General features: G+C 40.3%; 2 protein-coding genes across 3 annotated transcripts in view; both read right to left on the bottom strand.

Moving 5' to 3' along the window:
- MARCHF1 (membrane associated ring-CH-type finger 1) overlaps positions 1 to 15089 on the bottom strand; it is a 647830-nt gene that overhangs the window by 434992 nt on the left and 197749 nt on the right. The window lies entirely within an intron of this gene.
- LOC117038500 (syncytin-1-like) lies at positions 9181 to 10587 on the bottom strand. Its single transcript, XM_033135462.1, has one exon. The coding sequence runs from the start codon at positions 10585 to 10587 to the stop codon at positions 9181 to 9183; it is 1407 nt and encodes a 468-aa protein (XP_032991353.1).

Here is a 15089-nt window from a genome sequence, read left to right as displayed (position 1 = left end):
GCTGGAATTACGTTTTCTCTCCTACTAAATTTATTACAAAAAAGAATTTCTGTCTTTAAAATGTTGAACTTGGATTAGTAATTGTAGTTTGTTGTAATTTATTTGCAATATGAGATTGTGTATTATTGTATATCATTTTCCCCATCTGTACTAATTCATTTTTTGGATATAAAGGTATACAATAAACATTTGGTTAATTAAAACATTTGGTGAATTAAATTTCCATATTTTAGATAAAAACCACTATTTTTATTAGGAAAATAATTTATCTAAATGTAATTGCTATTGCATAAGCTTAGTAAAATGAGAAATTATTATTTGCTATTCTAAGAGAGTATTTTATGTAAACTCTAAATTTGTCAACTTCCAAAATTCAGTAAGTGCTTATAATTTCCTCTTCTAGAGTTTCATGTGAATTATACTTTCAGATTCCCAAAATTCAAGTAAGAAATATTGCAAAATAAGCACTATTTTATCAATGTTTTAATTGAGAGACATATGTTTGTATTTCATGGCTCTTTAAGATTCAGTTTCTTTAGCCATCCATATTTCTTAAACCATTATTAACGTCCAATAAACAAACCTCACTGACAACTTTATCACAACATATAAAATGACACAATGCTTCTGCGTGACTAGAAAAGTTGATGACAATTTTTTAAACTAATGAAATCTAATAAAATAATGATTATCTACTTAAATTTTACTGCAGGAATTCACTTACTAAAACCAAAAAGCCCAAAGAAAATCTCGTATGCTATCACTTGCTACCTCCTATTACTTGATTGCATAATCTTAACCTTTAAATGGACCATTTAATGTTTTTCTCTCTATGTCGTCATTTAATATATTTCTTTTATCTACATAATCTAATTTGAAATATCCAAAAAATACAAAATTATTTTTTCCAGCAATAAAAATGCTTTTCATGTAGTTGATCTATTATTTGAGTTACAGAAAAATTGTATTTCACAGTTATATTTATATAGCTATCATAAATCTACAATATACTGTTTTGTAATTTATTTAAAATCCCAAGATAAACCAAAGATATTAGCTTTATGAGATTTTTTTCCATAGGGCATAAATTGCAAAAAGTTAGTAACAGTTAAATTTGCTCTTACCAAAAAAATGATTTTCAGCCCTTTCAAAGCCATTTTAGGAGACTCTCTTATTTATCCCACTATGTATACTGCCATAATGGAGCTAAAGATGAAAAAAAAAAGCATACTCAGATACAAGAGATTATATTCTCCAACCAGTACAAAATAGTAATAAGAAGTCATATTATGCTCTCGACAATAACACTTTCCCTTTTAAATAAGACAATAAGACACCTTATTGTCTTTTTATTTGCTAAATTCCCAATGACATTAAAGCACAGACTTAAGAATATTGTAATTTAAGAGTTTTTGTGCATTAAAAATAATACATAGTTATTAAGAATAAAAATCATGGGCACCTAAAGGGAAGTATAACTATTACAGATTTCTCAAAGGCAAATGCCAAATGAGTTTCTTTTAATATACCTGCCACAATTCTGTAGTGCAATTCTAAAGTCTGTCTTGGTGTATGAAAATCACTTCTGTTATGAAAGATAATTACGATTTTGTATTCCTCACCATTTTTCTAGATAGGCACAGGATAAGAGAGGACACAATTGGATCGAGGTAAAGATTGAATTATGAAAAAAATAATCTTGCCATACTGGTTCTATTGATTTATAAAAAATATTTGCATGGGAATGATTTATTTAATTATTACAAGGAATTGATGATGTAGGTTAATAAAAATAACCAAAAAGAAGAAAAAGGCAATTAAAAACAAAACGTATGCTATGCCTTCTAGAAATACAATTTCCAAAATGATGTTTTGCTCACTCATATTAAATCTTGGGATTTATAATATTATTAAAGGCTAAAAATAATCAGCCCTAAAGGATAAAAAAATAACTTCTCTAAATATGCTTCTGCTTTTCAAGTGTTGGTTCAGTTTAACACACCGGGTACACTTTTATTTCCTATACCTAAGACCACTGTATAAATTATATGAATACTGGCTAAAAATAATACATTTGTCCTGGAGGTGTATCATGAATCTTATTAAACAATTAGCATTGGAAAAACCCACTGTACTATGACTTTTGTTTACAAATCTGAAACCATTTCCTTAATGAGTATATAAATGACCAACAGTAAATTTAGATCCTTCATTAATATAATACAATTTACTTTTAGCAATGAAAAGTTCAACATGTTTTACTACGGTAAACATGAGGAATTAAGAGTAATAGTCATTCAGTGTTAATTAGGTATTGTAGAGTATTTTACTGAATTCTTTCATCTGTCTATGTTACAGATCAAGAAATAAAATGTTCAGATTAGCAACCACATAGCTAAAAAGTAACAGTTAATATTCAAGCCCAGAAAAGTTCATACCCTGTGTTTTTAATCACTAAACCACATTGAACTTAAGATACAAGTGGACACTGGTCAACGTTGCTCAAGCAGTAGTTTGCTGTAATCAGAAGTGTCTGGACGCTGACGGTAACCACTCTGAGCACCTCTTATAATTACAGAAGTCAAAGGTGACTTGTGTTCATCTTTTGTTATCAGTATATATTGAGTATTAGAATTTTAATAGTTTTCCTTTCTTAAAATGTGTACACAGTTTTTTGGCACCCTCCGTACATCTTAGGAGAAAATATTGGGAATGTCAGTTATTATCAAGAAATCACAAATAATCTCTGTTAATGATTTGCTATCATGTATGTGGACTGAAGTCATTTGATATAATTTTTGGAAGATAAGCAGTGGCTTAAGAAGAGGAAACAATATCTATGAAGTGAATGAAAGGAAATATAATAACAATAATTACAAAATGGAATGTATGCCTGGAAATAAAGTTTCAACTAATGATTTAATAAAACTAATATATGTGATTACAGAATGTTGCCTAAAGATCTTATTAAGCATATGAAATTTTTAGCATGCTTGTTTATAAAGAACAACTAGGTAAAAATATAATTTAAAAAGCATGATTGCATCAAAACTTAAACTATATAGGAATAAACTATTTATCTTTAGATCCTGCACTGTAACAATCACAAATCTTTACCAAGAAAAAATAAATTATTTGAAAAGTAAAGAGTTTTATGATGGTTTTAAATGGGAGAAATAAATATTATAAACATGTAAAAATTTCCTAAATAAGTATAAATATTTAACAAAAATCCAGAATATTTTTCTCTATTTTCAAACTTGACATAGGTCAAATTTATAATTTTCAACTTTGATATATAATCCTTCTATAATTTGAAAAAAAATTACCATTAATATTGTCATCAGTTTGTAATTTGCCTCATAGTTAATAGAAGGCAACCTTATGGTGAAAAAAATTGGCTCAGTCTGCTTCTGCAACAAAGGTTAAACGTTAGAGACATCTCGAGTCAATTTGTTCAGGTGTCTAATCTTTTGAAAAGAGATGATCATTAGATTGATTTAGATTATATGTAAATATGCCTTGAATATTAGAAAGATTAATAGAATGAATGAATTTTTACTTTGCCCTCTTAATTTATAAAGTAGGAAACTGTACCCAGAGAAACAAATGGATTTTCCAGGGTATAAAGCTAATGGCAAAGCCATGACAGGGACCCACAGCAAGTACCTTTCTGACCACACGCAGTGCCTGATAAGATGTCCCAAATGAGGAATTTTTGGAGAATTTATAACACCTCTGAAAACTAGACCAAAAGTGATTATTTTAACATTGTCTAGTGTAGAATAATTCCTACAGTCCCACAAAGCAGCCAATACAAAAGAAGGGAAAGAATCAATGATACATTGGAAGAATTTATGTCTATATTACTTAGGAAATGGCAATAGTACTATAGAAAATAGAAAAAAATACAGGTAAAGTTCAGAAGACATATAAGAATAATTGCCACATTATTTAAAAAGAATCTTGTAGTTAAATATTTAATGTTTAATATATTAAATGCTCATGGAAGTATATAAAGAAAATCTAACTGATATGTATTAAGGCCTACTATATGCCATGTAAAGCACCTAACAACCAAGAGAGGGTAAAGACTAACCATCACCACTTTACAAAAGGTTTCCTTGGGCTGAGACTGAGCAAGTACTTGGCCTAAAGCCCAAGGCCACTCAATGAGAAATTATCAATCAAGATCTAAATTTCAGTTTCACTCCAAAGCTTGAGCTGTTCTCATTGCATATGGTGTTAGAAGGTTTGGTATGAATAACTATATTCTATGTATTGAAGTTGTAGAATAGTGTTGGAGTTCCTAACCCAGGCTACTTGGTTTCCAATCCAAACACTTTTGAATGGTAATAGCAATGGTTGAGGCTGAGTAGCTATGTTCATAACTCTTGTCTATCCTCAAACACTGTGAGTAACACATTTAGACACAAAGCCATTTTGCCTTTGGACTAAAAACACTGAGGAAGTACTCTCACCATAGGAAAAGCCTGCATAAGTGGCCTCATTTTCCCCTTTTGGCTCCCAGTGATGTAGAATTTTCTGTACCATTACAAAGCAGAAAAGACTCCGTTTTTCATTTGAAATATGACCAATGTTGGATTTGTGTAGAGAATCCTCAAACCACAGTCAAATGCCTGAATTTGTCATCATCAACAATGCTTCGATTCAGTCTCCTCAAAATACAACACCAAGTTTAAAACCAGTACTCTTGGCAACATAATTACAAGGTCTCACTTTGGTACACCATACAACCTAATCCAATCAATTCGATCTAATCAATTTAATCCAATCAACCAAGTCTATCTATAACATACTTTTTTTCGATTTCTATACATTTGTATATTTTTTATCAAAACATCATCCATGTTGATAATGACTTCACAGAAGCAAAATCAGTTTGAGATAAACTCTACTTCTTGGAAAGTTGTCTCTGATTTTCTCAGGTAGGTATTATATAAGAGACTGTAATAGAACCAATTACCTGAGGCATATTAAGAAGCAATGATGCATAAAACCCTTTTCAATATCAAGTTCAGAGCAGGACAAAAGGTGAATTCGTTAATGTCAATGTTAAGACAAATGAAAAAGAAAGTCACATTTAGTAATTAGGCTGGAAAAACAAATTAGAGTCTGTCACACTTAAAGAAAGTCTTTTTGAAATAAAGAAATTATTCAAAAAGAATTTTTGTCAATGGTGTTTCTGAAGTTATGTCAGGAATGTGTGTGTGTGTGTTTGTATTTAAAAAGCAATAAAAATGGAGAACCGAATGCTTTTTAATTTTGTTATATTTTCTATCATGGATGCCCACCCACATAGTAATCATGAACAAAGAAGAAAAAACATCTCTGCTAATCAGCAAGGAATGCTGCTGCAGTTCATGAGAAGAAATAATGGATAAAATTTTGGGAACAGATGCTCACTATATTGATCTTTATTCCATAAATGAATCTCTAACTGAAAGGAAACTGAATTTTCCTTTTAGAGACTTCTAATTTTTGCACTTACTCATTTATGTTTATGCTACATATCAATTTTCTTTTTCCATTTAGAGGTGTTAAGAGTTTTATTCCAAATAACAAACTACCATAACTTCTATAGGACATAGATTAATTTAAAAAAAAAAAAAAAAAAAAAAAAAAAAGCAGGGAAAAATACACACATATCCATAAATCTACTTGGAAAAAATGTTTACCTAGCAAATTTATCATAATAGAGTTTCTATTAAATTAAACTCATTAAGAGGGTCACTTAAGGTTTCACAGTCTTGATGGTATATAGCATATCTTCAAGATCTCTGCTCAAAATCTTTAACACAAAGACACACAAAATTAACATCCTTTTAATGCTCTTTTAAGCATTTAACATTCTTTTCTGACAAAAATTTTCATCCTGCACACAGGTACCTCAACTTCTAGTGATAAACAGAATGAGCATCAACATATGCTAAATAAGTTTATGTGTTACCTAAATGAATGAATTCATAACCCTTAACTTTCACAATGAAATATTTTTATTTTCAACATGGCTGATTTCTATACCATAGAGGTGCTTTCTCAGTCAGGAATGAAAAATTCCTGCCCTTCAGATATTCACTAAAACTTCACTTATGAGTTGCCTATCATAAAACTCCTATCTTAAGCCTGCTGGAAACCGTTGACATTCAAGATAATTGTCTAAAATAAGCTGACAACTATTTTATTCCTTTACGATTCTTCAGGCTTTTCCCTGTGTTTCTAAATAATCAGAAAGCTGACGTAGTCACTTTGTTTCCTCGTGTGATTGCATTTAAGTTTTGTTCAAGGTGTCTACCAAAGGCTGAAAAATAAGAAGCAACCATACGTGGAAGATCTTTCCCAAGTTTTACAGTTTCTATTGAGAATGCATGCCATTATGTCGTTCAAATGTGTAACCATCCTCATAAGACATGAGGGAGAAAAATGTTTCTCTTGAACTGCTGGCCCTTCTTTTGGACAAGGTGAGTCTAACAAACTCAAAGCTATACACAGAAACACTATAGCTTGCCCCAATACATCTGTTTGTTTGTTTTGTTATGTTTCGTTTTGATATAACCATCTCCTGTCCAATTTTGACCCTGGCTCATGGTATTTATCATGTATCAGTGGTTTCTGGTTCATAGTCTGTATTTTTCTTGTCAATCACCACCAATGCCTTTTAGTTTAGATAGTATTAAACAGCATTAAAATATATATTGTAACATATATTAAAAACAAAATGTTAAAAATATACCTAAAAACAGATTGAAATATTAGCTTGTATTGCTGAAATAATTGTTTTAATTCTACTCTATCACAACAGATTGCTGGGGCCCCAAAAGGGTCCACATGGACAAGTCTCACTGATCTTACAACACTCTTGGAAATTACTAATAAATATTTTTATTCTAAATTAGTATTCTCTGCCCTTTAGGAAAATGTTATTTTTTCATTCTTTTACGTCAACTTCTGTAGGTATCTATGCCATCTGTTCGACTCTCTTTTATATATCTTATGTGTATTTTTACAAATATCACTTAAATAGTTCATTAAATTTTTTAAATTTCAGGTCAAGCATCATTTTCTCTTCCTTTGAGAATGTTTAAGTTATTTCTGGCCACATCATAAGTATGTGCCTATTAGTAAATGAGCAAATCAACAAATGAAATGTTTATGGTACAACTTCATAGTTACCGCTTTCTGACCAAGTGTCTTTTAGGAAAGTAAGAGGTAGATTTGTAAATAAAACAAAGAATCAAATCCATTTTGTTGCTACAAAATGTGCATAGTTATAAAACAAACTGATCATTAACGAAGCAAACAATTACTCCTGAATATCACCTCTGAACTTTATGTGGGTAAAACGTACTCAAAAATGAATGAACATTTCTTTCAATATTTCAAGAACCCCTAAGTTTATTCATTTAAAATTTTACTTTTAGATAAACTAAAGGTGTAGTGATAGTATAAAATGACAATAAATGCAAATGACCCATTTGTCTTACTATAAAAAAAATGCCAATGACCTAAAAACAAAAAGAATGGGGCTGACATAAAAATATAAGCAGAGATTAGAAACTCTTAGAAAATAAGTTGAGGATATTTCACTAATTGGGAGATCTCAATGAATGTATTATTCATACAAACTGCCCTCTCCACCCAACCTCTTAATTTTCAGATTTCCATTCACTGCACATTCCCCCACTTATTCAGAGTTAGATAGATAGATCTTTGATTTTTTTTCACCCTTTCCCCCCATATCAATTATTCAGTAATTGATAGGAGAGAATTTCATTGAAATGTCTCCTATGACTGCCTCCCACAGGATAAAGCATAGGCTACCCAGCATGGAATTAAGATCTTTCATGGTTTAGACCAAACTTACCTACTTAGCTTTACTTTCCACTATTCATTAGATAAAATTCTCTTTTCAATACCTTTAAAGTTGGGATGTATCATACATCCTAAGTAAATTCTAACGTCAAGTCTGTTGTCCTTACTTTACCCTATCTGTAATATCAGTTCTTTAGTATCCATTAAGTTTTACCTATATTTAATTTCTCGATTTTCATTACACTGATTCTCAAATAACTGCAGCACTTCATTCATTCATTATTGTTGTCGTTTTCCTTACATTTCTTTGAATATGTATGTGACATACAAAGGATAGACTTAAAATGGTACAGGAGGTGAGAAAGGTCATAACATAGTCTGCATTTTTTACTGAATTTAATCCTATATTTAATTTTTATATAATTGATTTTTTTTCCACAATGAGATTATAGTAATTTGGAAGCAGTGATATTTTGCACTTTTATTCCCCACAGTTTTAGAACAAATATTCATTTGATTGAATCCCTTAAATTAAAAAAAAAAAAAACAAAAAAAAACAACCTTGAAAAAAATATATGCTGATTTCATCTCTACTGAGTTTCTGGGAAAAGAAAGCCTATAAAATAATTAGTTGCATAAGCCAGAAAATAGAGTTATTTCTAAATTGAAATAATTCATTGTCTAAAATTCCAGAAACATAGCCTCTGTTGAAAGGTATAATAAAATCTTGTGGAGTATAATCCTTTCCTAAGGAAATGTCAATAATGAACTGCAAAAAGATACCTGTGATTTTTTTTTTTTTTAATGTGCTCATTAAAGCATTGGTTTAGATGAATTCCAGCCTGATGAAATAAGCATCGCTCCCAGGGAAGTTCTCATTGTAATTGCAGAGATTCTACTTTGATCACTCTTTATACCCTTAGAGAAAACTGTACAAATTCTGCGCCAGGGACTGGACAGTTATACTGTTGCGGAAAAGCGGCGAGGACCGAGAGACTCAAGCGGCACGCAGAGATCAGGGAGAACACAGCTTTATTACGCCGGCAGGCTCAGCGGAATTATTCCAAAGACTGAGCACTTCCCGGGGTCGGGGGCTTTGTTTTATACAGTTAGGCCTCCGGGTTTGGGGGAGATTCCCGCTATTGCTATTGCGACGCTAGGGGTTGGTTAAATCTGGCCGGGGTCCTGGGAGGTCCGTCCCTAGCAGCAGCATTTCTTCAACATTCGTTTTGATGGGGGAGGTCTCTAACCTTAGTGCCTGCAGGAGACAGCTCCGATAAGGGGCTGGAGCAAGACAGCTCCAACAAGGGGATGGGGCAAGATAACTCCGATAAGGGGATGGAGCTCTTAGTGGGGGTTTGCTGGGGAAAAAACTGTCCCAACATGTCCCCCCTGTTGATGATCAGAAGGGGAACCCTGAAGATCATCATTTAAACTGAGAGGGCGGTAACCCCGTAGCGCTAGGATGCGGGCGGTGGTCAGACGGGAGACAGTATTTTCGATGAAGCGGACAAGGGCATTGAGGATGCACAGGCCAATGGTGGCTAGGAGAAAAATGGAGAGTAAGGGACCCGCCAAAGGGAGGAGCCAGGAAGTCCAGGACTGAGAGCCAAACCCCCAGGAGGCGAGCTCCTCACGGCGGTGCTGTATGCGATCCCGGAGCTCACGGACCTTGGTGGCGAGGATCCCAGACTGGTTTATGTAGTAGCAACATTCTTCTTGGAGGAAGAGACAGGTTCCACCTTTTTCGGCCATGAGCAGGTCTAGGGCCCACCTGTTCTGGAGAGCAACTGCTGCCAGGCTGGAGAGTTGGGTCTGGAGTGACACCAGTGAGTCTGCGACCCGCTCCATGTCATCATTGAGTTCTTGAGAAAGTTTGTAGTAAAAGTCTATGGAAGTCCCAAGGCCAGAGGCACCGGCGGCGACCCCTGTAAAGATGCCAGCACCTATGAGGAAAGGGATGAAAGCTGCCCGATGGGTGCGAAGGGAAGGAAAGACCTGCGACTGGAATTCAGCGTCAGTGAACACGGCGGCAGAAGGAGAAATGAAAGTGAGGATGCAGCCACTTCCATTGTGATGTGCGTCCCGACACCTGTATGGGTGGCCTCCGTCACAGAAGAGAAATATGCCGGGAGGAGTACAGAAGGGTAAAGGTGCAGAAAAGCTCTGGCAGCGGGGGTCGGGAGCCTGGGTGAGGCCAGGGGGTAGGTAACAGGTGAGGTTTGTGGCCGGAGCCAGCGGAGCCAGCGGGACAGGATCGCCGATGGGTTCGGTGACTATTGAGGCAGAAGTGTTGGTGGAGTTGTGGAAGGGCCAGTTGGGTGGAACGGGTATTCCAAAGAAAGCTGAACGGATAAGGGGCAGACAAATCCAACAGGGGGAACCAATAGGGAGAGAAGTGGAGTTGAGCCAAAACTGGTAAGATGTATTGAGGAGGTGTGAAGTGAAGTCCGGGGAGCCAAGGAGTGGTGGCCGGCGCAAAGAGGTGAGGTTCAGGCGCCGGTAGCGGGGCCGGGGCAGAGCGGCCCGAGCTATCGCAGAAATCCGGGTTGCCGCAACTTTGTGGAGGGTAGTGTCTTGGGCATCTCTGCCATCGGATGACCCGGCCTGGGCCAGGTAAGACCAGCAGACAGGCCCTCGGGGGAAGGAATTGCAGGGGGACTGGAAGGTCTGAGTCAGAGTGGCGGTCCAATAAGTGCGGCCAGATTCCTCGCAGGTGGACGGTGTAGCGCCCTGATAGCATTCCCGGGGCATGAGAGTAAAGAATTGGAAGTGAGCGCTTGTCCCTGACCCCCTAGTGCAGCGACATTTTGAGCCATCTGGAGTGCGGACAGGGGTGCTCCAGCAGAGGTACCCTCGACCATAAAACCTGCAATTGTTCAAAGACGGCTGTGTAGCAAGAGTAGCCCTGTAGGTTTTACCGTCCTTTATGCAGAGGAAAGGCCCTTAAGGCGCCGCGGTAACAATCCGGGGTCATGGAGTCATAGGAGAAGAAGGAGGATCTTCAAGTCAGGTAGAAAGGGGACCCGCGGCAAGAACATGTCTGCAGGGTTGGGGCGCTCAGGAAAGGGTAGATTAGGCCTAAGAGGCAGAGGGCCGTAAGCAGGTAAGTGCGAATAAGGGAAAGATCCATAGTAGAAACCCAAACAGGAGGAGCCTTCTTTGGGCTGGGATCCAATAAGAGGGGGTCGCAGAGATAAGAAGAAAAGAGGCTAAAAGAATCAGTAGACAGAGGGTTGAGATGGTTAGGGGGGAGCAGATGAGAACTGGCATTCAGGCGGATTTTTTTAAGTGTGGTCTTCAGTGGCTCGTCGGGCACTGGATGAGAAGTCCAGGCAGGCTGGTCTGACTCTGCCTGTTTGACGCGGGAGTGGTGAATCCACGGTGTGATTCCAGAGACCTTAAGGGCAGTGGGGGTGACAAGGATTACTGTGTGTGGGCCCGTCCATATTGGGCGGAGGGGCTCATGTTTCCAATCTTTGACCCAAACCCTGTCACCTGGAAGGTGGGGATGGACAGGGGTTCCTAATGAGATAGGAATTCTTTCTAGTAAATGTGAATGCAGGCTCCTAAGGATCTTTCCTAGGGCAATAAGCTGATCTTGGAGGTGGGAGTCACCTACTACCCTGAGGCTGCCTGGGATGGATGATAGCAATGGGGGAGGCCGGCCATAAAGAATTTCAAATAGGGAGAAACCATCCTTTCGAGGAGTACACCGGGAGCGGAGGACGGCTAAGGGGAGTAGATCCGTCCATCCTAGGGAGGTTTCTTGGCATAGCTTAGACAATGTTTCTTTGAGGGTACGGTTCATGCGCTCCACTTTCCCTGAACTCTGAGGCCGGTAGGCCGTGTGAAGCTTCCAGGAGACATTGAGGGCCATGGCCAGTGTCTGCAGCACGTCTGAGACAAAGGCTGGTCCGTTATCACTGTGAATGGTGAGAGGAAGTCCATATCGTGGGATGATTTCACGGAGGAAAACTTTGGTGACTTCTCTGGCTTTTTCAGTTCGGGTGGGAAAGTCTTCTACCCGGCCCGAGATGGTACAGACTAGGACAAGAAGGTATTTCATCCCTCGGTATGGGGTGATTTCTGTGAAGTCTACCTCGATATCCTCAAAAGGGGCAGATCCCGTTCATTGGACCCCAGGTGGCGGGGTCGGTCCGGTCTTGGGATTGTGCTCAGCACAGGTAGCACCGCGCTCCGTGATGGAGCGGCATAAGGCTGTGAGCCTGGCTGTATAGAAGTTTTTGGCTAGCAGCCCTTCAAGTCCAGTCTTCCCTAGGTGGGAAATAGAGTGGTGTTCCAAGATGATGCGGGGAGCGAGGGCGGCTGATGTGAATAAGCGGCCATCGCGCAGTATCCACCAACCTTGAGGGTGCCGGGTGGCCCCCTCATTCTGTGCCCAGCTGTCTTCTGCTGCGGTGTAGGTAGGGGTTGGCGAGGCTGTGGTGGTGGAAGCAATGGTGGCTGCGTCTGTGTCCTCGGCAGCCGCCTTTGCGGCGTGCTCGGCGAGGTGATTGCCAGCAGCCGGCTCATCATTCCGTTTCTGATGTCCTCGGCAGTGGATAACAGCTAGGCGCTGGGGAGCCCAAACAGCTTCCAGTAGCTGTAGGATCTCGCTTTTGTTTTTGATGGTTTTTCCTTCAGACATGAGGAGGCCACGTTCTTTGTAGATGGCTCCGTGTATGTGTACGGTGGCAAAAGCATCCCTGGAGTCTGTGTAAATGTTAGCCCTTTTGCCTTTTGAGAGCTGGAGTGCCCGTATGACAGCCCAGAGTTCGGCTCGTTGTGCTGACCACCCGGTTGGAAGTGCTTTTGCCTCCAGAACCTCCGTGGTGGTAGTTATACCATAGGGCTCTACGTAGCCCTCCCTGCAGGAAACTGCTGCCGTCAGTATAGAGTGTAACCTCTGCGTCCTGCAGAGGGGAGTCTCGTAGGTCCGGCCGTGTGGCATGGACCTCAGTAATAACTTCTAGGCAGTAGTGTTCAGGCTCGCCTTCGGCTGTGGGGAGGAAAGTCGCTGGTTTTAAGGCTTGAACAGTCTGGAGGCTTATGCGAGGATTTTCCAGAAGGAGTCCCTGGTATTGGGTGAGCCTGGAGTTGGAGAGCCATCGTGGACCCTGACAGTTCATGAGTGTAATTACAGAATGGGGAACACTGACTGTAAGTTGTTGTCCAAGGGTGAGCTTGTCGGCTTCCCGGACGAGGAGTACTGTAGCGGCTAAGGCCCGCAGGCACGGGGGCCATCCAGAAGCAACCGGGTCTAGTCTTTTGGACAGGTAAGCAATAGGCCTCATCCAGGGTCCAACTGTCTGGGCTAGGAGTCCTAATGCAGTTTTGCCTTTTTCATGGACAAATAAGCAGAAAGGTTTTTCCGTGTCAAGTAGACCTAAAGCTGGGGCTCTCCAGAGCAAGTCTCTGAGTTCTATGAAGGCCTTTTCCTGTGTCTCTCCCCATTTTAGGGGTTGCTTGTCTTGTCCTGTGAGTGACTCATAAAGTGGTCTGGCTATGGCCGAGAACCCGGGGATCCAGATCCGACAGAATCCAGCTGCCCCCAAAAATTCACGTAGTGCTCGCCTAGTGGTGGGCCGTGGGAGGTTGGTAATAACTGCTTTTCACTCTGCGCTGAGAGCCCGTTTTCCTTGGGTGATTATGAAGCCCAAATATTTGACTTCCAAATATTTGTCTGCAGAGCTGAACCTTTTTCCAGGACACCCGGTACCCTTTGGTGGCCAAATGTTGTAAGAGGGCAATCATGGCTCGGTGGCAGGCCTTCCTTGTCGGGCAGGTGATGAGGAGATCATCTACATATTGTAAGAGAGTGCAATTGACTTGTTCTCGCGGGAAACCTGCAAGGTCAGAAGCCAGGGCTTCACTGACTAGCGTGGGGGAGTTTTTAAACCCTTGTGGAAGCCTCGTCCAGGTGAGCTGCATTTGACGCCCTGAATTAGGGTCAGTCCACTCAAAGGCAAAGATGGGTTGGCTTATGGGGGCTAGTTGAATGCAGAAGAAGGCGTCCTTAAGATCCAGGCACGTGAACCAGGCGGCCTCCGGTGGAACTTGGCTGAGAAGGGTGTAGAGATTGGGAGCTACTGGATGCAGAGACTGAGTTATTTGATTCACTGCACAGAGGTCCTGAACTGGGCGATATTCACCATTTGGCTTCTTGACAGGAGTAGCGGTGTGTTCCAGGGGGACTGACACTCAACAAGGATGCCTGCATCTTTCAACCGTTCAAGATGTGTCTGAATGCCTATTTGAGCTTCCTTGGAAATCGGGTATTGTCGAAGCCGTTGTGGCTGGGCTCCGGCCTTTAGTTCAGTTATGACAGGGACCCGTTTATTAGCAAGTCTGGGAGGACTGCTTTCTGCCCATACCCCTGGTACCTTAGTTCGGTAGTACTCAGGGTTTATTTCGGCGGCCTCTGATTCAAATAGTCTCCATTCTTCGTCCCTAGGCGTGTTGAGAGACAGGATGAGTTGTGGTTCGGCGGGGCTCAGGTTCATAGTTGTTTGGCCGGATTGCCCGAAAGAAATTCGTGCCCCCAACTTAGTGAGTAGGTCTCTTCCGACCAGTGGGATGGGCACTCAGGTACATATAAGAACTCATGGGAGACAACGTGGCCTCCTACTTTGCAGGTTCGAGACCGGCAGAACGGCTGACTTACTGCCTGGTCTCCGGTGGCCCCCATGATGGTTACAGTCCGATTAGTAAGGGGAGCCACTGGGGAAGTAACCACTGAGTCTTCTGCTCCTGTGTCTACCATAAAGGTAATCTTTTGGCCCCCTATGTCTACATCAACCGTGGGCTCGCGGGGGCCTAGCAATAGGGAGCCTGGTCCCCGTCAATCAGAGTCTATGCCGGCCAGGCCGATGAACTCGGGTTCCTTCTCACTAGGAGGGGTAGGCCGCGGATGGCTTCTGGGTTGGGGCTGTCGCCAATTGGGACATTCATTTTTCCAGTGCCCCATTTCCTTGCAATAGGCACATTGATCCTTTTTGAGCATCCTGCGAGGCTGCCCCGGGTCCCTCGTCTGCCCCACAGTCTTTCTTTGGTTGGTGTTTTGTTGGAGTGCCGCCGCCAATAGAGTTGCTTTCTGTCTCATCCTCTTATCAGCTTCTCGCTTGGCTACACTGTCGCGGTTGCGGAATACTTTGTTAGCCACCTCTAACAGTTGGGTTATGTTCATCCCGGCGAAGCCTTCGAGTTTTTGGAGTTTTCGGTGGCTGTCGGGGGCCGACTGCGCAACAAAAGCC

Source organism: Rhinolophus ferrumequinum, chromosome 18, assembly GCF_004115265.2.
Source record: "Rhinolophus ferrumequinum isolate MPI-CBG mRhiFer1 chromosome 18, mRhiFer1_v1.p, whole genome shotgun sequence".
Lineage (NCBI taxonomy): Eukaryota > Metazoa > Chordata > Mammalia > Chiroptera > Rhinolophidae > Rhinolophus > Rhinolophus ferrumequinum.
This window is presented reverse-complemented; position numbering and strand designations above follow the sequence as displayed.